Here is a 26,956-nt window from a genome sequence, read left to right on the forward strand (position 1 = left end):
TTACTACCTAGGCTTGTTTTTAAAAGTGAGTTCATTCTTTTCATGATTTCTTTTAGATTTAATAATTGATATTTAATCGATATCCTTACTTTGATATTATCTATTAATAATTTGTAAACAGAGATGTTTGGTTGTGTTAATGAATAGGAAGGGCTTAATTGCCTTATAAATAGTGTTTCCCAGCAAAATAAAGAAGTGTCTTCAACAAAGGAAAGCATCTCTTGTTCTTTGTTCAAAGAAATCCTTGAAGTGGTTATTTCCACATACAATTGCAGACTTCCCTAATTTCCAGGAATCCTAGATCCTATTGATAGAAGAAATTGTTTGGTTTGTGTTTTGCTTGTTTATAATTATTCTTTTGTGCTCATTGTGACTGAATAGATTAAAAATTCTTATTGCCTCGTCTGAAAGAATAAAGTCAGCTCCAGACTTAAGCTTCAGCCTTTTTACGTTTCAGTGCAAAGACTTCTCCTTTTCTTGTTGTCTCTTCTTGAACTATTTATAAAAAATACCTTATTATGAATAAATATTCATTATTATTCTTCGAAAGTCATGACTGTTTTTGTTGGGGTTTTTTTTCATTTTGTTTGGTTTTGTTGGTTTTTTTTACTGAAGGCAAAGTTGCCTCTCTCACTTTGTAACATGAGAGACCAGGGGCTACCCTGGTGGTCTAAGCCCCATTGTTTCAGGCACACTGTAAATCTGAAGCTAAACTTTTTTGATTTCTTTCCCAAAGAGCTGACTGCTTTCTTGAGAACGTTATGAGTACTTCCAAGAACACAGTTGATGCATACTGTCCCGTGTGAAAGAAGTGACTGGATTACATAAATTGATATTCCTAGTCTGCCAAAGAGTGAATACCTTCCCTCATTCCTGCTGTCATGTCTATACAGCCTTCATTGGCTGGCAGCAGGGGAGGCTGGAGTTTGGCTCTTGTAGGCCCTGGAAACATGCTGTGTGTGCATTAATATTTCTGTTAAAAAATACATGACAAAATACTTTTGAGAGAAAGTTAAATATACTTCATGTTTGCTTACAGAGTAACTAGTATGTAAAGTATGAGTTACTTAAATTCCAATATGTTTCTAGCTTGTGAATGTTTTTAGTGGTTACTAAAAAAAAATAAAGAATAAAAAACCCCAAACTCAAAACAACCTTCCGTCCCCAGACTTTCTAAGAAGGCATACCCAGTTTGCATCTGACATTCCAAACTCATTGAATGTACATAGTATCAAAAAGGTATTCATTCAACCAGAAGCTGCATTTTCTTTCTTCCATTTAGAAGATGATGTACTATAGGGACCTATGATAATCTCATTCAGTACCTTGTAACAAAGAAATATCTGCATGCCTAGATGGTAAATGGTAATGTTACAGATTTCTTCCTTAGTATGTTAAACACTTGAGCAGTGGTAAAAGTGGTAACATTTACCATGGAGTAAATGGAGTAAACATGGAGTAGAAATGCTTTTGTAGGTAGACCTGTGTGTACAGTTACTTTTACTAGGGTGACTAAGGTAAGTACTGATCTTTGCTATAACAATTTTTGGAATGGTAGACCAATTTTAGGTCAGTTGTTTTTGTCCCAAAAACCTTCTTTACCTTTTCACTTCTCACGGTGCAAGTGACTAGTGCTGCCCCCTGTACAATTCCCCTCCCTTGCTTCTTAGGGGAGTGCTGTTCCACATGTTCCTTCTCTTCCCTGGCAGAGGTGAGGCTAACAGTCAGCATATGTCCCTCTCTGGAAATTGTTTTGCTCTGATTCAGCCTTCAGTTAAGCCATTGCTGAATACAGTTCAGGGCTTAACAACTTGCTTGAATTGTGTAACCTAAGCTACAAACACAATCAGGTCTGCAAAGTAGGTGTTCTATTTCTCTCTTTATGGTCTCAGCACAGGGTGTATATGTACTTGCCAGACTCCGCATCACAGGTGAAATACTGCTCTGTGAGCTTCGAAGATTTTTCTTTTTTTTATTCAAGCTTCTTGTGGGTTTATAGTACTAATATGATGAACCTATCTGGATGGTGTTATCTTGGAGAAATTAGAATAGAAATCCAATGTAAAGAACTTTATTGAGAAAGAGGTGCCAACTTTAATTTGAAATTTACCCTGCTGGATAAATGAAAGATAAATTTGGCTTATTTGGCTTTTGTCAGGAAGACTGATATTTTTTTTTTTTTTTTTTTTTTTTTTTGCTTGTTTTAGTATTTCATGTTGTTCTAGGTTTAAATGTTAAATAGAAAATCTTAATACACGTAGTAAGATATAAATAAATAAGGGGGAGATTGAGTTGTAAATGAAGGTCACTGTTGACTCCCTGTATCTCTGAAATGTTCATCATTGAAAAGATAGCACCTGGGCTTAAGGTTTTCTGTTTTGGAATTTAATTGCAAAAGATTGGAAAGATTTCTTTATTCATCCTATCTGTCCAACAATAATTAGAATTCCTTTTCTTTGTTACTCGGGGGAGAAGTAAGACCCAAATATCATTGTCAAAATTCCTTTAAAACTGCCTGCTTCAAGTTTGAGAACAGAGTACTATGTAGGATGGCAAGTAGAGAGACTGTGTTAGTCAGTTAGAAATCACTTGGATTTTTATTTTCAACAAAAATGAATTTAAATATATATAAAGAATTTCATATCTCAATTTCTGATCCATAATAAATAATGTTTATTTTGGGAGTCCTTAATACTTCAAAATGTTTCATAATGAAAATGCTTTTATGTGTTATGCACCAACAGACATAATATACCACTGCTGTTTCACTGGGACAAAAATATGTAAAGTGAAGGCAAAAGGTGAGACTTTTCAAATCTCAAGCTCAGTCTAGCTCTAAGAATAATATTAAAGTATGGCTAGTTAGGAATGTCTTGTCTTCTGTTTAGACCTCAGACACATTTTTAGACTATTGGTTGTTCTTTCTCTGATGTTTGTGGAAGCAGTTTGATTTTAGAGGAAGTCTGAATTAATTTGAAATGGGATTTGGTTAGCAGGGAAATGCACTCTTTTTCAAAAATGGTTCTCTTTGTTGAAATAATTTGTAAAATTTAAGTCAATGTAATGAATGTATTATATATGGAACGTAATCAAGGACAACACTTTATAATGTCTTCCATATTTCTCACAGGTTGTGAAGATGAGAAAGGATGTGAAGAAGGCCAGAGTCCTGACTATTCGCAGACTAACCAGACACATTGGGAAATTGAAGTTGAAAAAGTCAGTTTTAAGTAGTGTTCTTGTTTGTGTTTGTATAAATGAGACGGTATTTTAATTGTTTTCATAAAAACAGAAAAGTGGGGTGAAAGTGTACCACATCTAAAACTTCAGGAACTAAAATGCATAAATTCTATTTGTCTTATTTTTACATCATTTTAGTTAGTCTAAAAATGCTAACTAAAAGGAATTTCATAAAGCAGAATTGGAATGACTTTTTTTAAAGGCATTTAGTGTGTTGGAAGATAATCTGGATCAGTTACACTACCTTTTACAGCACTTTTGAAAGTGCTGTAAAAAGGTCAGACTTTGATCTTTTGGGTTATTCTGCTGTTGAAGTTAAATTATGCCATGTTTTCTCACTGCAGTTGTCTTCTGGGTTCTGTAGCAAAAAGTACTTTCCATTTGCATAGATATACAGGTCATACTTGATTTTTAGTAATTACTATTAATTCTATATATAAATTCTATATATAATTATGTATATATAAATTATATATATAAATCTATATATAAACAGTTTAAACAATATGTTTAAATATCTTTGTTTTTAAAGATTACTGGCCCCAGATAACTTACCATGTGTCTTATTTGAGACAGTGTGAGAATGATGACAGACACTATGAACACAGTAACAGGTGTAAATTGAGCATACTCTTATCACAATTTTAGCAAGTTGTGGAAAAGAAGCAAGCCCAATGACCTTCCATATTTAAATATTACAGATCTTAATATGTAATTATATTTGAGACACTGGGGTCACCTATTGTTGGTATGAATTGTGGTTTAATATTTTCTAATACAATAACATCTGCTTTTCGCATTGTTCTGGTAAATCTTCACTTTTTTCTCCTCTGTTCAGAACAGCGAAAGCATTAAGCTGTGTTCAGCTGTTTCCTAAACCGTTAATTTCACAATAAGGGATTGCGTTTATGCTTAATCTCATGATTTTTTTTTTACTTTGCTACTTAGTATTGCCAATGGGGAAATAAAGTAACTAAACTGAGATTCTTTTAATAAACACAGACTTCATTTGCAGGGGTTCAGAAGACTTGAAATTAAAGAACCAAAAGCGAGTTGAGAGATTAGTAGAAGAAATCCATGCCATGAAGGTAATGCCATGTTTAGGTATTTCAATATTACAGACAATTATTTTTATAACTAAAAGCATTGTCTGTTTTCTGCAGCTGCATTAATGAAACTTAAAGTATTTTCAGAGTCAGCTTGAACATTAACACTTCTAGAAAATTATGAATATTTGTGTCTGTCAAGGTATTACACAGTTTGAGTCTTAAGTTTTCCAGGCAAAACATTAATTTGTTCAGCAATGTATGGTGTTTGAGTTTTTACTGTAACATTTTAAGCACAGAATTTAAAGTTCTTGTGCCACTCAGGAGTATGGGGAGGTATTTTATGTGTCTGACAGTACACTATCCTCATCCTCTGTTCTTCAAGCTCTAACTATCATGCCATTTGTATTTTACTTTCAACTTCAGATTTCTGTAATAGGTTCAAATTTTAGCTGCAAGGGACTGGTAACACTTGAGTAAGACCATTTTTTAAATTTAAGCCTTGCTGTCACTTGATACAGTTTTTGTATCTTACATGTTATGACATTGTGAGAAAGAACCTCTCACGATTTGAATTGTGGAGAATTTATTAGCTCCTTAATATAATCAAATGCAGCAGTAAGAGGCTTAGGTTGGCTAGCCGCTGTTACACAAAGCAAAATGCAGCCCTGAGTGTAGCTCAGATAGCCTTAGCCAGAGAGACTCGAGGGCTGTGATGCTATATTTTATACCCCCCGCAGCCTGCCCATCATCTCCCCTATATCCTCCCCCTGGGTCTGAGATGATTGACTGGAGATTGGAGTCAGTCCTCCTTGGCTCATCACTTGCTTCCCATTGTCTAGGGTCTTGTCATGGCTCGGTCTTCACCCCATGATCTTCTTGCTTCTATCCCTTTATGCCAAAATCCCACTCAGACTCCTCCTTCAATTACATCAACAGTATTCTAGAACATTCCAAGCCTCCTCATCACTGGGATATATTATTAACCTGAACTATAACTCTCATTAACCTCACTTATAGGGAAAACGCAGATATTAACTGGACATAATATTAACTGTTACAAAAAATCCAATAACTTGCAACACATGCATTATCCTTTTACAAGTGAACAATAACAACTATTAGCATTACACATTAATCACAACTCCTTTCGTTAATCAATTACCATGTGCGAAAGCCAACTCTAACAGCCTGTTTTTAACAGACATCAAGAAAATGCTTTGGAAATTTTATAACTTTGTGATGATTTGTACCAATCAGTTTCAGTTGATACTACATAAAACTATGTGTTGATGCCTAAAACAGGCTGCATGAAACACAGGCCAAGACAAATTAGGAGTATAAAAAGTGAACAAATTTATTCAAGGCCCTCAAGGTACACTCGGGCAAGCAAAGTCCTCCTCGAGGGACTACATCCAAAATGGACACTGGGTTACGAGTTCTTCACCTTTTGTAAGTTCTGTCCTTTTAGCATGTTGGTCCCTAATTCTCCAGTCACACCTTCAGTTGATGATATTGACCGCCCCAAGTGCTGCTTCCCCCTTTCCACCCTTATTTACATATTTTTGGGCCCTAGGGTAGCTAATATGTCCTTGAATCTCTATCCAGAGAGCATTGTTTTGGCTAACTGTGCTGGGAACAGAGGCTTTCAGCATTCTGTAAGAGCACAGAACTACACCAAGTTTCAGATACATGAAGAGAAAAAACCCCAAAATTATTAAGGCATCAGTATGCTGAAAGGAGTTAGGAATTCCAGTCGTAAGGCTTGAGCACCTGTAGAGTCTTGTATAGGCATGACAAATGGTTTCTCACAATATGGCTGTTTTGATTGTTTCCTTCAGAACTATAGGTGATAACTGGAGTGATTAAATCATGCTTACTATTGTGCGCTATTCTTTGTTTTTAACATTTCTCTCTTTCCTCAGCTTTGCAGTGATCTTAGTCTTCCAAAAAAGCTAGTAACAGGAAAGGCTTCATTGACCAATTTAGATGTGTTTTGTGCTAGTCTGATCAAATAGAATCATATGGATTTTTAACATAATACTTCCAGTAAGAGTCCTCATAAACCAGTAAAGGGGAAAAGAAAATGGGCAGCACTGCTCAAGCACCATGACAGTAGTATTGAGTTGCTGATTTGCCATCAGTCTTAACTTGGTCTTGTGTTTACTCCTTTTTCTCTCTTTTTTAATTTTTTTATTTTTAATGGCAAGTACGTGTGTCTCGTTTTTTGAGAGAAACTTGTTTTAAGTGATCAGGTGTGCTGCAGCACTGAGCTCAGAAGCCCGTATTTTATGGGGCTTTTGTGAGTGTTCCTGGGAGAGTTCCACTGCAAGATTTGTTCTGCATGCATTTACCAGGAGTCTTTGTTTTGTCCATATTGTGCTTTTCCTTCCAGGATTGGCTCATTCGGATATCTTAAAGCCTGCCTGCAGTCAGGACTATATTGGCCAAGTACATTCAAGTGTTTCTTCAGTTTGCATGAATGTGTACAGGGCTTGTAAGTGGTAGCTTACAAGAGTGGTTGTCAAGGGAAAATAGATTTGTAATCTAGAGAGCTGATGGCAAATTTTGGTCTGGCATAGTTTATAGAAAAGGAGGAGTCTTTAAAGTAAGCAGCTGAGAAGGAAAAGCTCTCCCATTTCTTGGGTAGATAGCTAGCAAATGCACTTGGTTGTCTGAAATTTTAAGTGCTGTAAGTTGACTTTATTGTTAAAAAACAATGCACCATTATATTAATACTTTAATAGGAAAAAGGTTTGGTTTCTTAGAGATTTTTAGTCTTTAAAAATGCACAAGTTGACACTTAGTAGCTCTACAGTGTATTTGTTTCTTAGCTGAAAGAAAAATTCCTGTTTCTTATGAATCACAACCCACAAGGCACTAGTTGTTTACATATTTTTCAACCACTTTTGATTTCTAAACTAAAAGAGATTTTTAGAGTTGGCATAGAAATGTTCCTCATTCAGCATGAAAAATAAAAAAGCTTTCACACAAACTGGTAATGTTATTTATGATGAGTGGAAGGTTTTATTTTGGTGAAACCTTACTCCCTTATGTTATTGATCTTATGATCAATATTGATACTGCCTTATGTTATTGATCATAAGATTTGCTTAACTCAAATGGGTATTTTAGAATTTTAAGGAGAGATTGGACAGAATAGAAATAGAAAGTGGTCTACAAATCTGCAATTTAGAGCAGGTTTGAATTATGCAGATTATTCTAGCAGTTTTAGCTAGAAGGTCTCTGTAAAGAGACTGGATCTCTGCAAAGAGCAGTTCAGTGGAAAAGACAAAAAAATCCAACAAATAGTCGCAGCAGCTAGAGTGGTTTGAAGCCAGAAGGTGGGTGTCACACCAGAGTCTGATAGTGTGTGTTTTCAGGACAAAATATTTCATGAAGTGGTTACTTCTCAAGTTCTGGAAATTCTTTATTGGTTGGAGACATGAAGGGTTTCTGTAGGTTGAAAAAATAGCACAATGTTTCTTCCAATCCCAATCAAGTAGAATTCTTTTCTTTCTTAAGAATTATGTTTCTCAGTTCAGCTGCTTGTAAACCCAGAAATTTTTTGTACTAGTTCATTTACTTGGGGAATCTGTTTCTTGGTTAACACAGTGTTTCAGTATGGCTGCTGCCACTTTGTGGAACAAATGTTATCTTTCATCCCTTCTGCAACAAAAAAAAAAAAACAAACCAAAAACCCCAAAACCCAAAGCATACCCAAAAAAAAAATCCAGTTGCCTGATGGTGCAGTGCTTAGAGACAGCCTGCAGCTCAGCAGGACTTTTTTGAATTAAACAAATTTGAACTTTCAGTTACAAGATTTTAACTTGTATTTCTAGTGTGGATCTTTACTAAACTACACTCTGATATAACAAAGATAAAATGCTTGCTGTTATTAACTGTTGTGTCACCAACTCTCAGGGATGCTATTCTCCTGTCCTTAACTAAATTCTGAATAGACAGTGCTGATATAAAATCACTTTTTCCAAGGAGTGAAAGTGTATAAGATGCTTATACTTTTTGGGTTTAATACTGTGTCTGTTTATTTTTTAATATACTCTACATAGTCATGCATGCACAGTTCTGTATATGTTGAAAATCTAGGAAGTGTTGGTGCTGGACTGTGTTGAAAAACCTATTTTTCCTTGAATTTGCAAATAGTATATATTGTATTATTGTTAGAATGGCATTTAATTTTTTTATTGTCTATATTTTCATTGCTAGTGCTGAAGAATTAAAAAAACTTAACTGGCAAATACAGTTAAAAGTGTCTCAAGCACAACAATCAGAAGTAAACACTGTGAGAAATGAGAGCAGTTAAAAGTTCCAACTACGTGGATGCAGGAACTGGGTTAATTGTTTGCAGGAGTTCTCAAAGCAATTGGAATAATATGCTGTTTTTTGAGTTCTTTAGCTTTCATTTTGCCAAAATTGAGTAAAATATTTATTCAACAGTTCATGAAAGATGGGAAAAAAGAAGGGTATGGTCCTTTCTAGTCCTCTACTATGATACTACTACTCTGAAATACAAAATTGTGTAGACTTACAGCTATTTCTTTACTTGTTTGTCCGGATTGATGATACTATAAAAATGGATTAATTGTCCATGGTAGGGTACTACATATCATATTTAGGAAACTATTATTTTTGGAAGTTTCTTTACACAAAATAACAAATTGTCTAGTGATTACTAAGCAATGTGTAGATTACCTTGAGTTGTTTGAATTTCTTGGCTAAAGTGAGATTTTAATATAATCGTTTCTTTATCATGTATCTAGGAGTACTTTTGCCTTTGTCTCACAAGAACCTTGGCATTATGGCAGGTGTTGCTATAGTAATATCATGTTTGGAGCATGGCCATTAAGAAAACATGGACAAAAGTTAATTTGTAGTGCTTGAAGGAAAAATGTCTTCCAGTTACCAGGAATGAGCAGCAGTTGGTTTCAGCCATTTTCAAGTGTCTTGGAATGATATGTTTTCTATCCTGAAAATCGTCACTGGAGAAACAGATAAGCTAATACAATGAGGTCTTTTTAATACACTTAAGCCACACTGTTTATCATAGAATAATGAGCTTAGTACAAGAGACACAGGAAAAAATAATGCTCTACATTGTTTTCTCTCAATGTCATATATTAGCAAGATGTTAACAGAAGTAGACTTAAATATTAACTCCATTATTAAGGTTTTGAAAGCCAAATTGCTTTATAAAAGTAGAACTTTGAAGGATGTTTCCACGCTTTCTGTCCTTGGAACAACAAATAGTTAATTTTCTGAAAGTAATAGTGTTAAAGGTGAGAAAGGGCTTTTGCTCACGGCTGAGTAAACTGATGATTTTTATAGTAGGTCAGCTTAAAGAACTTGGTAGGTCTGTCTTTTGGTATGGCCTTTTTGCATTGAATTTTTTATCCTGAAATACCAGGCTTTTTTTTGTAAAGCTTTATTATTTTCTTCTAGCAATAGGGTTTTCTTTCTCAGTTAATGCTTTCATCTTCTGTAACCTGGGTTTCATTTAACACCTTGCTGTAAAAGTGTGTTAAGTCAAAGTAGGAAGTAAAGCACTTTTTTGTAGTTTTGCTTTTTCTTTCTCCTGGGATGTGTTTCCAGCAGACTTAGCATATTTTGTTTTAAAATAGATAGCAAACATTCATCGTAATGATATAAAATCTTTAACTTTTAAGAGTCTTTGTAAAAGTAATGGGAAGTGCTTACAAGTGTATTCAGCCTCGAAACAGTCCTTGATGCTTCTCAACAAAAGGCAGAGGCAGGGGTGGTTCAGCTTTTGCAATGGTGTGGGTCAGATGCCACTTGTAGACGATTTCAGGGAAGGATGAAGAGGTAGAACTCAAAGCGGAAAACTCCAAATCGTTGCTTTGGTGCATGTCTGACTTTTTATCCGTGCATGATGCATACCACTGCATTAATGCAGGAAGCACGGGGCTTTGCATGGCAGATACATCCACATGTGCATTGGTCAGGCATACACATGTGAGGAGTCAGGTGCTATTGGGAGACACTAAAGTTTTCTGCTCTCAACAGCACATTCTACTTTGCCAGTGGCAGTTCATGGACAATGTAAGCCCAAGTAGGGAACACAATGTAAAGACCGCTTAACGTAATGCAGAAGAAGGTGGTGTGGATTAACAGTGTGTTCCTGAGTCCAGACACAAACAGGAAGTCCACCAAAGGTGGAAGCAAGAACAGACAGCCTGTGAGGAATGTAATGTAAAAGACACTGTGCCTGAATGCACACAGATTATATTAGTAAATACAAATGGATTTTTTCCATCAGTAAATACCGATGGATTTTCAAGTAGTGAGGAATGTGAACCTCTGCAAGAGTGGATTCTGTAAGTACACTGGGAGCATAAGTAAGGTTAAAGGAAAGTAAGAGTCTGCAGCTCAGTGTGGAGATATGGAAAAAAGGTGAGATAATTGTTCTTCTGAATTGATGAATAAGAATGAGGAAAGAACGCCTCATCAGGAAACTACATAAATATGTCTCCTCAGTACACCCACTTTACTTGAATGTTCCTACCTTTTTTTGATTCTCAAAACAGTGAGAAGACAGGTTGGTATACTCCCTGGCTGAGTTCTTTTCTTAATCTTCACAGTATTTCATACTCTTTTCATTGATAACATTGCTTCCATTCATATTTATGTTAAATTGAGAAACCCCATGTTTAATATTATTAATAGTTTTCCAAACCTGTCTCCTGGTTGCTTCTCTTGAAGGGTCAAAATATGTTAAATGAGAAATCTCAGCATGAGAAAGCTGTAGAATATGATTTTTTTTTTCTAGATAGCAAGCAAAAAAGAATACTTAAAATTGGAAGACAGAAGGAAAAATTAGTGTAGGATCTTGTACTGTACAGTTTTAATATGGAAGAAGAAAATAACTGACAGCCATTCCCCCTGTTTTATTGCATTATGATAGCAGAAGTTTTTTGGGTTTTTTTAATATACTGAAATACTGTCCTGGATTACATTAAAAAATGGGCTGCATTTCTTAAATATAAAAGTCAGTAAAAATATCATCAGCTTCATTTTGAAAACTTTATTGTTGACAAGATACTTAAATAGAAGCAGTTATCATGTGCTTTTTTTCTTATGCACTAGATTCCTAGTTACAAAATCAAAACAGATCAAAAGGTCAGCTTTTTGTTGGATTTGAGACAACTTAAGGAAAATATTAAAGGAGGTTCTAAGTGCAGGTTGTCAGCTGACTTAAAAATATGGCTTGCAGATGAAGCTTTTTTTAATAAAGTCTTGCGTAAGAATTTTACTATCTTATTTTTTTAAGGATGTAGAATAAAGCATTTTCACTTTCTGAAAAAAATAGGGCTTGCAAATGAGACATTGTTTCCTTTATGAATTCTGTATAAGTATTTTCATTGTTTATTTTAATAAAGAGGCAACCTTTGCAGTAATATAAAAAAACAATTTAACTCATGCCTTTATATGAAAATTGACCAGTGACAGTGAAACAAACCACTTATTATGAATCAAAATAATGACAGAAGTGTCAGCATGTTTCTGCACTCATTTTGAAAATAATGTTCATTCAAAATAGATACTTTTTTTTTTGTTCTTGACTTCTTTGATCATCTCAACATGTGTTTCACTTTCCTGCACCAACTTGGGCCTTTTTCTTAACTTTCTGCATAAATCATGAGAGCCTGAGACAGAGAAGGATGTTTCTGTAAGTACAAATAACTTTCCTTTACATTTTGACTATCCTATGCTGAGGTGTAGTAGTAGTCCAGATATGATCCTTGTGAGATCTCTGAGGCAATTCTAGTTGATTTCTTGCTGTATACTGGCTGGTCTTTGTACTTAATTTATTCTGGAGAAGCTAAGAATAATATTTCCAGTATACAGTGAATCTAGTTAGTATGGTGGATCAATATTAAACTATCTAAACATCCTCAATCAACTGTCCTTTTTTGTCATCTTCTGAAGAAATTTTCCACAGAAACTAGACCTTTTGTTCTTCACAAATAAAAATTTTTCTTTAATATTGTGGTAAAGGTTTTATTCCTATTCCTTCTACTTGAAGAGTTGGTGGTGGGAAGGGAGAAGAAATTGGAGATTACTGTAAGTATCTTTATAGTCACTTGGAAATTAATTAATTCAGAATGGTGGCTGCAGCTGCTATGACTGCTTATTCCAACTGATGCTTTTGTGTGTGAAATCTTATCTCCCTTATGGCTACCTCCTGCTTTAAAAAAAAATGGTCTGTTTGGGAATGTAATGCTAATGTAAATATGACTTCAGTGCTGGACAGACTTATTGGCACTTTTATTAAAGTATGGATTTAGTGAACACATAGATGAATAGGTTGAGACAGAATAATGGTACCTTTAGGAGATGAAAGTCATGCCTTGCAAATCAGTGGGAGTTCTTGGAAGGAATAAATACATACTGGATGTTGATTGAGTCTGTATATTGTTTAAAGTTTAGAAAACTTTAATGGGTTATATTGTCCAGCTCTCACCAAAGCCTCTAGTGTTTTTATACGGTTTTGGTTTGGTTTTTCTTTTTAAAAGCTGTTCATGAAAATGAATTTTCTTCTTTTAGTCATAGGGTTAAACATAATAAGCAAAAGAGAAGAGTAGATGCTTGGCTTTCATAGCGTTGGAAAGCTAACAGTGGAGTTCAGTGCAAATTAGTGCTGGAAACTATTCAGAAAAAGAGAATGAATGACAGAGCTCAATGATTCCAAAATTTCGGGGTAGTGAAGATACTAAAACTGCAGAAGTAACCAACTGGGCAATGAAATGACTGGAGAAATTCACTGGTGATAAATGCTAAGTAATACTTGTAGTGGTGGTGATGAGAATTACATTTCCAGTAGTTCATTTTCACTGGATTTAAATTGGCTCTTACTGATCACTAGGACATAGATATCAGAGTTACCACAAATATCTGTGAAAATGCTAGATTGCTCTTCCTTGTCTTCAGACAAAAGACAGTCTTTTCCTGTTAAAGTTGTTTTACTGTATACTGCATAAATCATCTTTGTGTATGTAAAAAACAACCAAATAAACTAGTAAAAGGATAAAGAAGAATGTCTAGAATTACTATGGCATCGCATCTATATAAGGTAACAAAATTGGAATAGGATTCCCCAGAATACAAGGTGAGCTACTGATGTTGGAATTTTACACAATTCATGTATTTGTCCTGGATAATTATTTTGCCATTTGTGTACCAATATTTTGCTGAGGAGCTTGTAACAGCCAATTTGAAAACTGCATATACTAAAAGCAAAAAAAATTTTTTGTGTTTTGTTACAATCTCTTCTACCTTTACTCCTCACCCTGGGCTAATGAGGTGACAGATTTGTCTTGCTGAAGTTTTAAGATCTCTAGGAAAGGACATAAACTAATTTTTTTCTCCTCCATGGAGCTTGAAAAAAGGAGTGGAGGAGAAGTGGTTGTCCTTGGAGGAGGAGACAATGCATACTGGGAAAAGGAATGGAAGCAAGAAGTTTTTTCTTTCTGCATGATGTCTAATCTTTGAACTCTTCCTTTTATGCCCCCCGGAAGCAGACAAAGGGGTTGCACATATGGGGTTCTGTGTATTCACGTTCTTCTACTTCACACATTTCTCCACGTTCCTCTTGATGCCTCATGGCTTTTGTCTTTTTATACCCTTTTTATACATTTTTACCCTTTTCCTTTCCTTGTATCCTTCACAAACACTCCTTGTACCTTAGCCCTACATGTTTATAAACCTTGTGTGCTCATATTTAGCTTAGTTTGGGGGTTCTGTGGAGGGAAGACGAAACATCCCTACTATGTCAAAACTGGAGGCTCCAACCTTTGGACGGAGCCTCCTCTCTGGAACAAGTTTTTGTAAACTAGGCTGTAGTCTCACTTGGAGGGGGTCTTGATTAGAATAGGGGCACAATTACTTAATTTGTTAAGTTTCTTATTGGGGGATTTTAGGTAAATGTGCTAATTGGTGAGATCCAAACAATTGTATACGCGTTGTGCACAGTGTGTGCTCCTCGGCGTGTTTCCACCTTTGACGAGGGGGCACCTGGGATCCTATTGAAACCAAGGTGTAATATCCTTTTTCCCTATACTGCCTGTGTCTGCCTCTTATTTTTACCAGCTTTAAGGCACCACTCTGCCCTCATTATTCGTTTGCGTCTCTCAATCCCGAGTGCAGCGGGCGGGGGTTATCCCGCGGCTCGCCCCCGTGAGTTGTTCGGGAATGCCGCGAGCGCGCAGCACGTCCTCTCCTCCCGCTGGCTGCCGCGGTGGCGCCGCGCTGGCTCTCGCTGCCCTGGGCGGGGAGCGGGGCTGGATTTGGGCTGGGAGCGGGGTTTGGAGCGGGGCTGCCCCGCGCCCTCTCCTGGCAGGTAGCGCCGCTTTCCCGCCGCTCTCAGCAGAGCCCTGCTGCTGGCAGCCGCGCCGCATACCGCGGATAGTAACTCAAAACCCAGGGCGCTCCCAGCCAGCGCGGGGCTGCTTGGGAATTGTTAACCCTCAGATCGCGCGGGGCTGGTATTTCAATATAGGAAAGCGCTCTGGGACGAATTGTCAGTACAGTGAAAGTACAGATTGTATTGCAGCGCAAATGAACATTGACATTCAGAATTAGGGATGTTTGAAGAAAAAAGAATACTCAAATAATGATAATTTTGGCATCAGGCTTGCTGCACTTCTAAGCTTGGTTTGCTTCTCTTCTGCTGTCACTTTTATTTGCTTGTAATTGTAGTTTACTTTCATATTACCTTCTGCTTCTGAAATTGTGACAAGATTGCTGACTTACTAATTGTTTTCTGCATGCAATGGTGGAAACAGTGACTGCTCTCTGAATGTGACTACTGAATCAGATGTGAACCTCCAAAATGAAACAATTCATTTAATCTAATTGACAGAATAAAATGCCAAGTTCACAGTGTTCATCTCGGTAGACTGATGTAATTGCTGGCATTTGACTTGCATACCTCTTGAAATATTAAATTAGTTTACAAACGTGGCAGAAAAGAGCAGCCTATACTTGCCAAGTAAAGTTTGGGTATTTTACAAGAGCTCAAACAATTAGCCATGTTAAATGTTCTTTTGGGGAGTTGTTTTTTTCATTTTGTTTTGTTACTAAAGCATGAGTAAGTAGTCTTTCCCTCAGCTTCTTGTTCTGCTTTTAGAGGGAGTTATGCAGCATAGTAGAATGAGGATATTTAGCTTGAAGAAGGTAACCGTTTGTACAAAACTCTATTTAGAGGAATATTGTGTAGTTTTGTTAGATGAGTATTTTAATAACTTTAATTTTCTAGAGAACAATAAACCCAGAAAACTATAAAATCTTGTATTGTAAAACTTATTAGATGAAAATGCACAGGTTGACACTGAATTTCACTTGGATCTAAACTGAGACAGCAATACTGTAGACATTTAGTAATGTTTAAAATTGGTGCCAGCAAAAACCTGACACCAGCGTAGTTTACAGAAAGAACAATTGCTAGACAAGTTCCCCTTGAAGTATGTTCTTACATTCCTAATGATTAACTGCAATTTAGGAGCATTCTTTTTTTTCATTTTTTTCTTTTTTTTTTCTTTCTTTTTTTCTTTTTGCTTTTTTTTTTTATGTGTTAGTAGTAGTTAATTTCCGTCCAAATCAATTGCCCTTTGATCATCTAGAGTGAGGTGGTTCTCAAGCTTCTGGTTTTTTGGGAGGTTGTATTCTGGTAATTTCCTCCAGTGATGCCTTTTGTTTTGTTACTTTGAAATATGAATTAAATTTTACCTTTTTTTTCTTGTCGTACTCCTTTCCAAGTTGTTATTAATCCAAGAAGGTGGAAAATTAATGATTTCAGGAAAGATTTTTGGTTTTGAGAGGTCTTACATTAAAATCAAAGACTAGTTACAACAACATAAAGTTCAATAAAACTTTTGAAAGTATAAGGCAATTGATAAAACATGCAAAGTCATTAAAAATACATTAAATGTCTTTATTGCATACCTCAGGAAAATTAGAAACTGTAGAACTATTTCTTTTTACATTTTTCTTCCTCTTTGTAATACAGACCCTAGATAATTAATAAATTAAAAATTCTATAATTTCTGTGGAATGTCATCATAATCTTAAACCCAAGTGATACAGGGGAATGTAGTTAAATTATAATTCACTTAGCTTGTCTTCAATTAGAGAGAAAATATCTTCATTTCTGGATAAAACCTGTGTTTTCAGTATTTGATCATACGGAACCAAGTCATCCGGTCAGTTTGCCAGGAGAAGCTTTGTTGGCTACACTGGTGAAACAAACAAACAAAAAAACCCAAAAAAAACCCATGGAATTTTTTTTAGTTGTGTTTATGGTTTCCTGTAGTTGTCTGTCCGTCTTGACACAGATATATGCAGTAAAACTTGACTTCCACAGAAAGGTAAATCTCTACATCCAGATATATTCAGACATTTATCAGACCTGCTGCATTTACCATAAACATAGCAAAGGCTTAACTTCTTATTTATTAAAAGAAGATGTTTCTGAATATGTGCAAACTTCTGAAATAGTACTTATTCAAGCACTATTAGTAAATACTTCCATTTGGTAAATATATCTATTTGGTAGTGAGAAGCTTCCACAGTGTGTGGAGCATTGCTAGTTGGAAAGACATTCCTACCCGCATTGTAATGTGACAGGTGATTTTCTTAGAATAATGAGTACATTACTAATATGCTGGTTTGTCTTGTTGTATTAATTTGGAGTGCACATATGCCTCAACAGGCCTTACTTTGTCACTATATTGCATTATATTAGATAAAAAGGTCTTTCCAAACACATTCACCCTACAGTGGTTAGTTACTATCTTTTATGGTCTCTTATCACACAGTAGAGTCCTGTGTTTTTTTTAAAAGGTCTTACATGTTAGCATCACTTAGATTTTGTGGCCATCAGTAATTAAAAAGCAAGGATTAATGCCAGTGAGTCACCAAAGAAATAATGAAAATAGCTCCTAAAAGCAGACTCCTTTATTTTTTCTATCTGAAAGGGGTAGGCTTTGGCATAAATATGCGCAAACATTGAAAATCATAAATGTTGTTTTGCCAAGTCAGACTGAGTGAGGCAGAGAGAACTTTAACATTTGTGTGAGTAGATTAGGCATACCTTGTATTTTATTTCTTTTCCTAAGGATTTTGTAAATGTTTCTGTCTTTTTCTAGTATTAAAAATAAATGGGTTTAATGGCATTTTATTTGAATCCAGCATGAACTGAGTGTATCTTAGAAGGCATAGCAAGGCCCTTGCCTACCTAGTATGAGTGGATTGTAGTAACCTAGGGGAGCTGAAGTTTCCCAGTATATCCTCTGCCCTGAGCCCCAGGTGTAGTTCACCCAAGAACTCCAAGAATGAATGCCCATTTCAGCTGCATGGGCTAGCAAGGGAGCTGATGCTTTCAGGATGGCTGAGTGCAGGGTTTTTCCCAATGACTGTTAAAAAACCAAAAAAAAAAACTAGCAGGAAAGTTTTTAGCATGGAGGTGCATAGGTACTTACTTGATTCATGAAGGGTAATAATATTCTTAACAAGTGACTTAGCAGTCTTCATGCTTTTCTGGGCATCAGTCAGCTTCAGACCTATCACAGGGATGGCCCTAACAGCACCATCCTGGACTTCCTGCCAAGTCAATATACTTCTCATGAGACTGTTACTGGCCCCCACTGGATTCTCACCTGTGTGTTGAAAACCTCAGTCCTTCTCAGCAGTAATTACAAACTGTTGGTAAACATATAATGCTTTCACATCTACAGATGTGTCAGCTGCAAAAGGAGGCAATGGCAGGTCTTTTTAGAATTGATTTAGAAATGCAATGAATGCCACATCTTAATGATTATCCAATCTATTTCTTAGCATGAAGTAAAATAAGTGGAACAATTGCATCATTGGGCATTCTCAAGTTGTCATTCAGCCAGGGGAGATAAGGTATTAGTGGGAGTTATTTGTCGGAGTCAGCAGAGCAGGAAATCATTGAAACAAAAGTGAGTCTTCAGGTGAGAAATGCTGCTTGTTTGCAACTGCACCTTCTGCAGTAAAGCGAGTACAGTGTTCTGAGTTTACCTGTCATCAGGGAACAGTTAGAGAAATTTGGGACAAATCAGTAGGCGTCTCTGGAAGGATTTTATGTAATTTAAAGGTGATGGACAAAGATGAGAGTGACCTGGATTCCATTGAGGAAAAAACTAAAGCCAAATGAAAGATGAAATTTCCAGGAGCAAGGCTACAGACTCTTTGTCTAGAATTAGACTTCTCTTCTGTGCAATATTGCCAAGAGAGATACTGCCTCCCATTTTATTCCCATCTTAAAAGTTGTAGTTAAAAGATGAGAGCAAATACAGAAAATACTTATAGACCTTACATGTCTTTAAATTTTTCTTCTGTGGTAGATGAAGTTCAAGGTATCTAATTACTCAAAAGAGAGCTTGAGAGGTGTCTTACTAACAGTTTATAAAGACTGGCAGGAAGGCAGGCAGCTACTTGAAAGTGCTTAGCATTGTGTGTGGTAAAATTACATAGGGATTTTATAATAAAGCAGTTATGTCAGTGTGGCACTGATTTGTCTTAATAGACTTGTGAGTAAGCTTAAGCCACATTTAACTAGACAACCTCCTATTTTACTTACCTGTTCAAATTTTGTGTTATTCTGTTTATAAATATTATCCAAATTCCCCTCTTGGCAATACTGTTTGTCTTCGTAAAATAAAATACATTAAAAAAAAAAAAAAACAAACAAAAAAACAAACAAAAAAACCCCAAACCTCTGTCCCCCCAAGCCCCCATTTTATTTTATTTTTTTGTTTTATTATATAGGCGGAGTGCTTTTTACTTTGCTGTGGTGGTCCACTTATGTGACTTGCATGCTTGGAAGTTCTTGTGTGTGCATTTAGGTCACAGCTATTGACAAAAGGATTTGGATTTATAAACTGCAAGGGCAAAGCAGTTACTTTTTCTTTGTAATCAGTTTGGTATAAACAAAATACTGCATTTCTTGAAAACATGTGTTCATAACTGAAACAAATTTGTGCTCTTACAATGGATTGAGTCTGTTTTTGGAAGTTGGATAAGCTTTCACGTGAGCCATGGCTGATTTATTTCATGACTTTGAAGATACCCTGGTTTTGTGTACTTTCGCAATGCTAATACTTACCCTTAAGTCTAAAACTGATTTTGTTCTGAATGACTAAAATACTGAACTTCTAAAGATTTAAGGCAACAAATTGATTATGACAAGAAGACATGCAGAGATTAAATTGTAGAAAAAAAGGAAGCTGAAAAAGTGTTCTGGAATTTTTTTCTCTTAAACCTTTCTTCTCACTAAGCAACCTAGAAAAATGACAAAGTAGCAAAATCAGACTGAAAGCTGTGGAAAAACACAAGAAACCTGTGAGAAAGTCTGAAACACATTGTTAATGGTAAAAATTATGGCTATGTTTTAAAAGATGGAAATGTATTAATGGGTAGAAAACTATAGCTGAGATTTCACCAGAAATACGTGACTTCTGGTAAGGGTGTTCTGTTTGTATATACTCTGTTTCTATTACTTATTTTTTGTAGAAGTTTCACCATTTTAAAATGAAAGTCATCTTTTTTTATGGAAAGGCATAAAATTTGAATAGCTAAGAAAACATGAAAAAATAGTGACAAAAATTAATGGTGATGAAAAAAATGGCATGATAAAGGTCTAGTCAAACACTAGTTTATAGTAAGTAGTATAAATTCAGTATATATTAAACAAAATTTAATTAATTTAGTTATAAACTAATTTATTAGTATTAATTTATTAATATATTACTAAATATATTTAATATCTTCTATATTTATTGCTAAATATATTGCTATAAATTTATTAAACTAGTATTTTTATGAAAAAAAAATAGTCAAAATTGAAATTGTGTCATTTTTGATAGTCTGAGGACTCCTAAATTGCTTCCACAGGCCACTACTGGCAGACTTTGGTTATTTTCTGAGTCATCTAAAACTGCCTGAGACAGCATAGCTGGGAATATGTTTCAGATGAAAAATCTTGCATTTCTGAGATGTGTTGAAGCCTCATTTGACAGCAAGTTTATTTGTCTTTGCTGTCTTCCAGAAGCTATTCAATAAATTACATTTCCATGTTTTTTAAGCTAGAACCTCTGTCTTACTCAGTATCACTTGGATAAAGTGTCATCTGAGCAGCCACAATCAATATAAGCATGAAATCCTATTTTCACATGCCATTTATGCTTGACATGTTTCTCTTCAATACAGTGTTGTCTTTGTGCAAGACAGTTACAGTTTATTAAAAACACATCTCCCAGCATTGCTGTTCTAAATTTCTCTAAGTTCTGGGGTGAGCTTGCTGCCTCCAGTACTCTCTTTGGGGATGAATATCTGCAGTGCAGCTACCCCTTCCTGTGCCCCAGCTCTCACTTTTCCCAGCCCAGGCCAGTCTTTGCCCACCTATAGTTACTTTTTCCAAAAATGTGATGTTTTAGTGTGACTTTGCATGAAATATTTGCTTCACGTGCTATTAGTATGGTTACCTTGGTACCTTGCAAAATGTCCACCCCCAAAGTCTGCCCAGTATTCCAGCTTTCCATGGAGCTTGTCTGTTTTTCATGTAACTCTGCCCTGATGATCTGTACAGCCCTGATGATCTGCAGTTTCTTGCGTTATCTGTCACACCCAGCAGTTCACTTATGTCATGTCCAGTAGTTCTTCATATCCTGTTTATTCAGCTTAATCTCAGGCCAAGGCTTGGTCATCTGCCTGCAGCCCTGCATGATCCAACTGGCTGACAGGTTGGTTCTCCTGACATCTGCCCACTGGAGCAGCTGCCTGAGCGGTGAATGCCTGCAGGAGCCTCGGTCCCCAAACCTGAAAAATTGAGTCAGGCTGGTCCGGCTTCTGCAACTCTTTTGCCACCTCCTTCCAGTCCCATCTTGGCATTCCAGTGACCATTGTGGGCTCAGCTGAGGCACCAGGACAGAGAGGTGCACCATCGTGCTTTGTGTTGTGTGCATCACCCTGCAAAGAGCCTTTCCTTGCTCGTGTCCCTGTCTATTAAAGGGTTTCATGGCAGGGGTGCAGTCTGTAAGTAAAAGCCCTTGTTGCTTACTGCCCATTATCTGTCAGTATGCCAGCATTTGCCAGCTAGAGCACTAATGCCAGTGATGCTGGCTGTGTATTACCTCTTGTAATTGTCTCTCTCCCACAGAGAAAACATGGTCAGTCTGCAGGGGAGAAGGGTCTGTTGATCCCAACAGTTTTTCATCATCCCTGAAGAGGCAGTCAGTATGTCAACACCTTGCTTTTTAAGGGTTTGGCTTGGGGCATTTTTAGACTTTTGGGGGTTGATTAAAACATTTGTCAGAGATTATTTTCAAGAAGAAAGAATGTGCATTTGTTCAAAGGGGGCCTTTGTCTGTATTTCACTAAGATGGATTATTGTGGTTTGTATACTTCATATAGTAGCATATTCATCTTGTTCCTTCTAAACTTTTGTATTCCTTGTTCATTTGGAACATAAAATTTCATTTGTCTTGGAAACCTACTGCCACAGGTGATGATGCCAAGCATTAATCTGATTTTAGAAAGCAGCTATAATCTGTGAGAGCATGTGGAAGGCAGTGAGATTGTTCTTCATTAGCGGCCTCCAGTAGTGTATCTTCTCAGTGCTAAGGGGATAGAAAGAAAATGGGGAAGGGATGAAGAAAAACACAGAGAGTAAAAGTGCTGGTGGACAAGGGATAAACAGAGACAAGGATAAAGACAAATGACCTCCAGTCACTAATAATGGGCCATTAAAAACTACTGATACTGCTTTGCACGGAAGGCCAATGTTGACTCTGATAAGGAGGAACAACAGGAACATGAGGATCTGGAGATATGGGAGGACCTGTGAACTTCATAAAACTTACTGAACGACGCTTAGGGGGCACAACTGGGATTGAGCATTTGAGGGGCCAATCTCAGCCTGTTCCGGTCAGTAAATTTGCCTGAGCAAAGCAAGCACTACAACTGATGGCCACAGGCTCTCATCTTTTTATCTTTTCTTAACTGTGTGTCATCCCACCTCTTTGTCCCCTGTGTGCAAGTGCAGTAAGGACCAGATGCCGGCTGTGGGGCAAGCATACAGGAGTTAGGCCAGGGGCGTAGGTGCCCCAAGTCTGTGGTGTCAGCAGCAGTGGGTCAGAGTCCTGGCTCCAGGCGCAGTAAAAGCACATGCACCATTCAGGAGGACGGGCAGTGTGTGTCTTACGTGCAGCTGCGGGTAAGACTGGAGTGAGTGATGCCAATGGGGCTCTTGGCACACCTGGGCTGGGCTGCAGGTCACGGCCTGTGTCCCTGTGCTACTGCTGATGGGCAGGCAGAGTGTCTTATATTCATGTGCTTTGACCTCTCCACGAGTGTCTCTTTGGGATGAGCAATTCACTAGTAAACCTCAAGTGGGAGTAGCAGTGTGCGGGAGAAGGTCTTTGTTCAAGGGCATGTAGTGATACAACATGGGGTTTAAACTCAGAGTAGGTTAGGATTGGATATTCGGAAGAAACTCTTTACTGTGAGGGTGGTGAAGCACTGGCACAGGTTGCCCAGAGCAGCTGTGGGTGCTCCATCCCTGGGACTGTTCAAGGTAACGTGGGTGGGGCCCTGAGCAACCTGAGCTAGCAGAAGGTGTCCCTGCCCATGGCAGGGGATTGGTAGAGGGTTTTTAAGGCCCCTTGTAACCATTCTGCGGTTCTGTGATCTGGGAATGAGTGTCAGGTGGGTAGAGAGCCTTGCCGGTGCCTGTGACATGAGTGTGTGTGCACCTGCCTGCTCGTGACCTGCTGCCAGCCAGCAAGCAGGAAATACAAGATAGAAGAGCTATGGACCCAGGCAGAGGGATATACTGTGCTGGTACTGAGGGATCCATGAAGGCTCACGTGTTTGTGCATTTTGACAGGGTGGGAGGTGGCATATTCTCCGTAGTGAGCTTCAGTCCTGATCAGAAAAGGAAAAGGTCTTGGCTGGCTGTACTGAAGTTCATGTGAGGCCTGAGAGTGCTGCAGACTGCATAGCTGAGCTTCACTACTGGTTGAATCTGTCAATAAAAAAGCAGCTGCTACATCTATGGACCTGAGACAGACACCTCTGGGTCTCTGGACACATCAGGCTGGGTTGTAGTAGCAGGGCAGGAGGAATCCCTGAATTGGTCTCAGAGATGCTGGAAGGGGTAGCCATTTGTGATATCCCTTAGCATAACTGGTGCAAGTTGGTTCTGTGACAGATACTCAATACTAAGGTTTTCTTTGTGAGTCAGGAGTTTTTGAGCCATGTGCCATCTCAAAGGTAAGAAAACCGTGCTGGGAAAAATACCACTATATCATTTTTCTGTTTTATTGTCTGCTGCTGATCATTAATAGAGACAGAATAAAGGTGTATTTATTACAGTAACTTGACTTTTGCAAAAGCAAGGTGCTACTCCTGGAATAATATTTAAGTGAAAAATGTTTCATTTGCCTAAATCTAAGAGAAGTGAATGAGGTGATTTATAAATTTGCAGATTTAAGCCTTAACAGAAGGTTGTGTGCCTCATTCTGTATCCTAGGCATTTCGGTGTGGCTTTCATGACTTCAGATTCCAAAGTGTAATTCATTCTCCAATATTATCATGATTTTGCAGTGTCTTGGGAGTTGCAGTATTGTCATATCAAATTTAAACTTTTGACATTCTCATGGAGGGATTGCTGAAGTTCATCCGCCTCTGCCCTGAACCCTCTTGCTACATTTAAATCCTAAGGAGAGGAGACAGGAAATATGCAGTTTTATTTGGGACAAAGACCATAGGAATTATCCTTTGCTTGTTCTGTTTTAATAAAGCAGCAGCTTGATTTAATGAATAATACTGGGTTCCAGAGCTTCATTCATAGCTCCCAACCTGCTATGTGACATTAAGCATGTCACTTAACCGTCATGTCCTACTTTCACCATTTATGAAACACTGGAAAATCATGGAAAACTGAATCATAGGTCTTTTCCGTCTCTATTAGGTCATCCAACTGTTCATCTGCCAGTAGAAGATTGTTTCCTACATCCACCACTGTTTTTCCAGTGTGGGTTCTGTCCTCCAAGTGATCGGGCTTCCACTAATACCTCTGGAAGAAGATTTTGCAGAGTTCTAGATCTTGTTGTCAGGAAGCTCTTCTGACATTCACAAAAAGAGATTTTTTGTGATTGTTGTTAATTTAATTAAGTTCTCTTACTTTTTCCCCCGTTATTCGATAGTTGTTTGCAGTTTTAAGACAAATGCAATATATGCAACACCTTAAAGTTGTAGATAAATTACATGTCTCTGTAGGTGTCTTATCTATAGAAAGAAGAAAAACATAAGGTTTTGAGATGCAAAATATGACCTTCTATAAGAGGGTGAGCTACCTGGTTCTTCCTAAAATTGCATCTAAGGAAGTGTACAGACTGTTCCAGATTTAGGACAGAAAAGGGGTAGTATATGGAATTTAACAGTGAAGTTAAAATGAAGGTGTTGGGATATGTTTCAAGGATGGTTAAGCAGGGGAAAAAAAGAAATTAACAAATGCAATATAGTTGTTGACCATGAAAGCTATCAGAATAGCTATGTTACTTTGTAGTGAGTTTTAACTTTTCAAAATGTGTGGAAGTTATTTGGGTCCTGCATAAGAGTAGTTAAACTGCTTTTAAAATGGCCATCTGGGAAACAACTGGTATGTAACATGATTTTTGGTTACACTGCCCTAGGAAGAAAACAATATTAATTTAATTCAATTGATGAACTTAATAGGGCGTTTTGTAATACAACCTACATAAAGTATGTGTCTTAAAATAGTGAGAAATGTGTCGTTGGGGCATGTTTCATAAAATAGTCAGCTTTTAACAAAATCCACTTGTCCAGGATTTTCATTCCTCTCTTTTAGCCGCCAATGGAAATGCTTAAGTCCAGAAATGCAAACTGCATGTGTAGTCAGTCTCTTTAGAAAAGAGATAATATTTTTTTATCTTAGCTTCATTTTCATTGTCTTGAGCTTATATATTCACATGTGCTGATAAATTCTGATATAACTTCAGAGTCTAAGGTAAGTCGGGAATTTAAAGCCTTCCAAAGTTTGTTTGTAGTATAACAATATGGGCAGTTGAAATATTTCTGCACTAAAACCACCCTTCTGCATATTTTACTGTTGAAAATCCCTCTTGCCTTCAGCAGTAATATACACAGTCAGATTAGGTTTAAGGTAGTTTTTGGAAAAGTCAGTATAAATGCAGTGTCTATACACACCAAAAAAGTCTCCATATAACAAACTGGTTTTCTTCCTTTAAGAGATTAGGGAGGTGCCATGGTTAGAATGTTTATGAGGAAGGTGAACCTTAGAAAGACTTCATAAAATCTGATCATAAGAAGAATAAACTTATCTTTCATCTACAGGAAATAAAACCAGATGAAGTAACCAGACTTGCTCTTAGGGAAGAAGTTAATTTTGAAAGTGTCTGCAGAAAGGTAAGACTTGCTGGTTTTTGTTTTCCTTCCCCTGCTTCTCTGAGTTTGATAAGATGCATGTGTGGTTGCAAGTACATGGATTTTGCAGTGTGTTATGTTTGTTGTGATGTGTCTTTATTGTAGATCTTCCTTTTCTCAGGAAGTTTATCTAGTGGGACATACCTACAGAAAAATTAATAGCTGCCTAGTACAAGTGACTTGTCATTAGTCTGGTGGGCTAGTCCCTGGTAATTGGAACAGAATACCAAGAAGCATAGCAGTAATTTCTTAGTCTTTACAAAGAGATTTGTTTTGTTTATGTAGTATGTATGCATGATTCAACTAGTGTAAATAATCTAAGCTTTCAACAAAAGTTGGAAAAAAGCTTTAAATGTTTCTAAATACACAGAGAAGTTTCTACATGTAAAGAAAACATGACAAACATTAACTTGAAAGAAGGGTGGAATTTTCACACTCCTGTGTCTCATTAATTTCAGTATAATATTTCTCTTGAAGTCTCCTCATGGTACATTATTAAGTATTAACTGTCTGACTAGTGATGTCTGTAACAGATGAAATGAAGACATAGAAGCAGGAAGAAGCTTGAAATAAGCAGCTGAGGTTGAGAGAGGTGCCATTTCAAAGGACATGCTGCATTAGTGATGCCAGAAAGCAATTCTGAATTTAAAAATGTCAATATGTGAAATTTTATGTTCTTTCACTTTATCTGAAATTCCTATTGGTGGCCCACTGAGGAAGGCTGAAACCTGAAAAGTTTGCAGTACACAGGCTAAGTTTTAATGTAGAATTGGGTCATTTAGTCCTGTAATGGCACCATTAGTTTGTAGTATAACTCTGCTGTTGCATATTACAGTCATGTGTGATGTAGTTCAGTTATTAGCATAGTGTGCAGCAAGTTTCTCAATGTTTTAGGTCAGCAAAATCAAGCTAATAGGAAAATATCATAGGAATTTGGTATTTCTGGACCAGTGTTTGGGTAGAAACATCTTAACTGTTTTTCCTTCTCTTAGTGGTAGAAGAGAGTAAGGAAAAGGTCACAGATACATAAGGCTAAAAAGCATTCTTCTAAATGTATTTGACAAAGATTTTCCAGTGTAAAGGTGAGACAGTCAGAAACTAGTTACCATAATGTTAGGAATGGTGCAGACGTGATGTTGAATATA

At 36.9% G+C, this 26,956-nt stretch overlaps 1 protein-coding gene across 1 annotated transcript in view; it reads left to right on the forward strand.

Annotated features, from left to right (window-relative positions):
• Positions 1 to 26,956, forward strand: part of SRFBP1 (serum response factor binding protein 1) — a 67,309-nt gene that overhangs the window by 19,263 nt on the left and 21,090 nt on the right. The window contains exons 2-4 of the mRNA XM_085043421.1: positions 3,131 to 3,219; positions 4,256 to 4,328; positions 25,722 to 25,793. Of these exons, the coding sequence (XP_084899547.1) occupies positions 3,131 to 3,219; positions 4,256 to 4,328; positions 25,722 to 25,793 (234 nt within the window). The remainder of the gene's footprint in view (positions 1 to 3,130; positions 3,220 to 4,255; positions 4,329 to 25,721; positions 25,794 to 26,956) is intronic.

Source organism: Lichenostomus cassidix, chromosome Z (genome assembly GCF_008360975.1).
Source record: "Lichenostomus cassidix isolate B80296 chromosome Z, HeHo_3.0, whole genome shotgun sequence".
Taxonomy (NCBI): Eukaryota; Metazoa; Chordata; class Aves; order Passeriformes; family Meliphagidae; genus Lichenostomus; species Lichenostomus cassidix.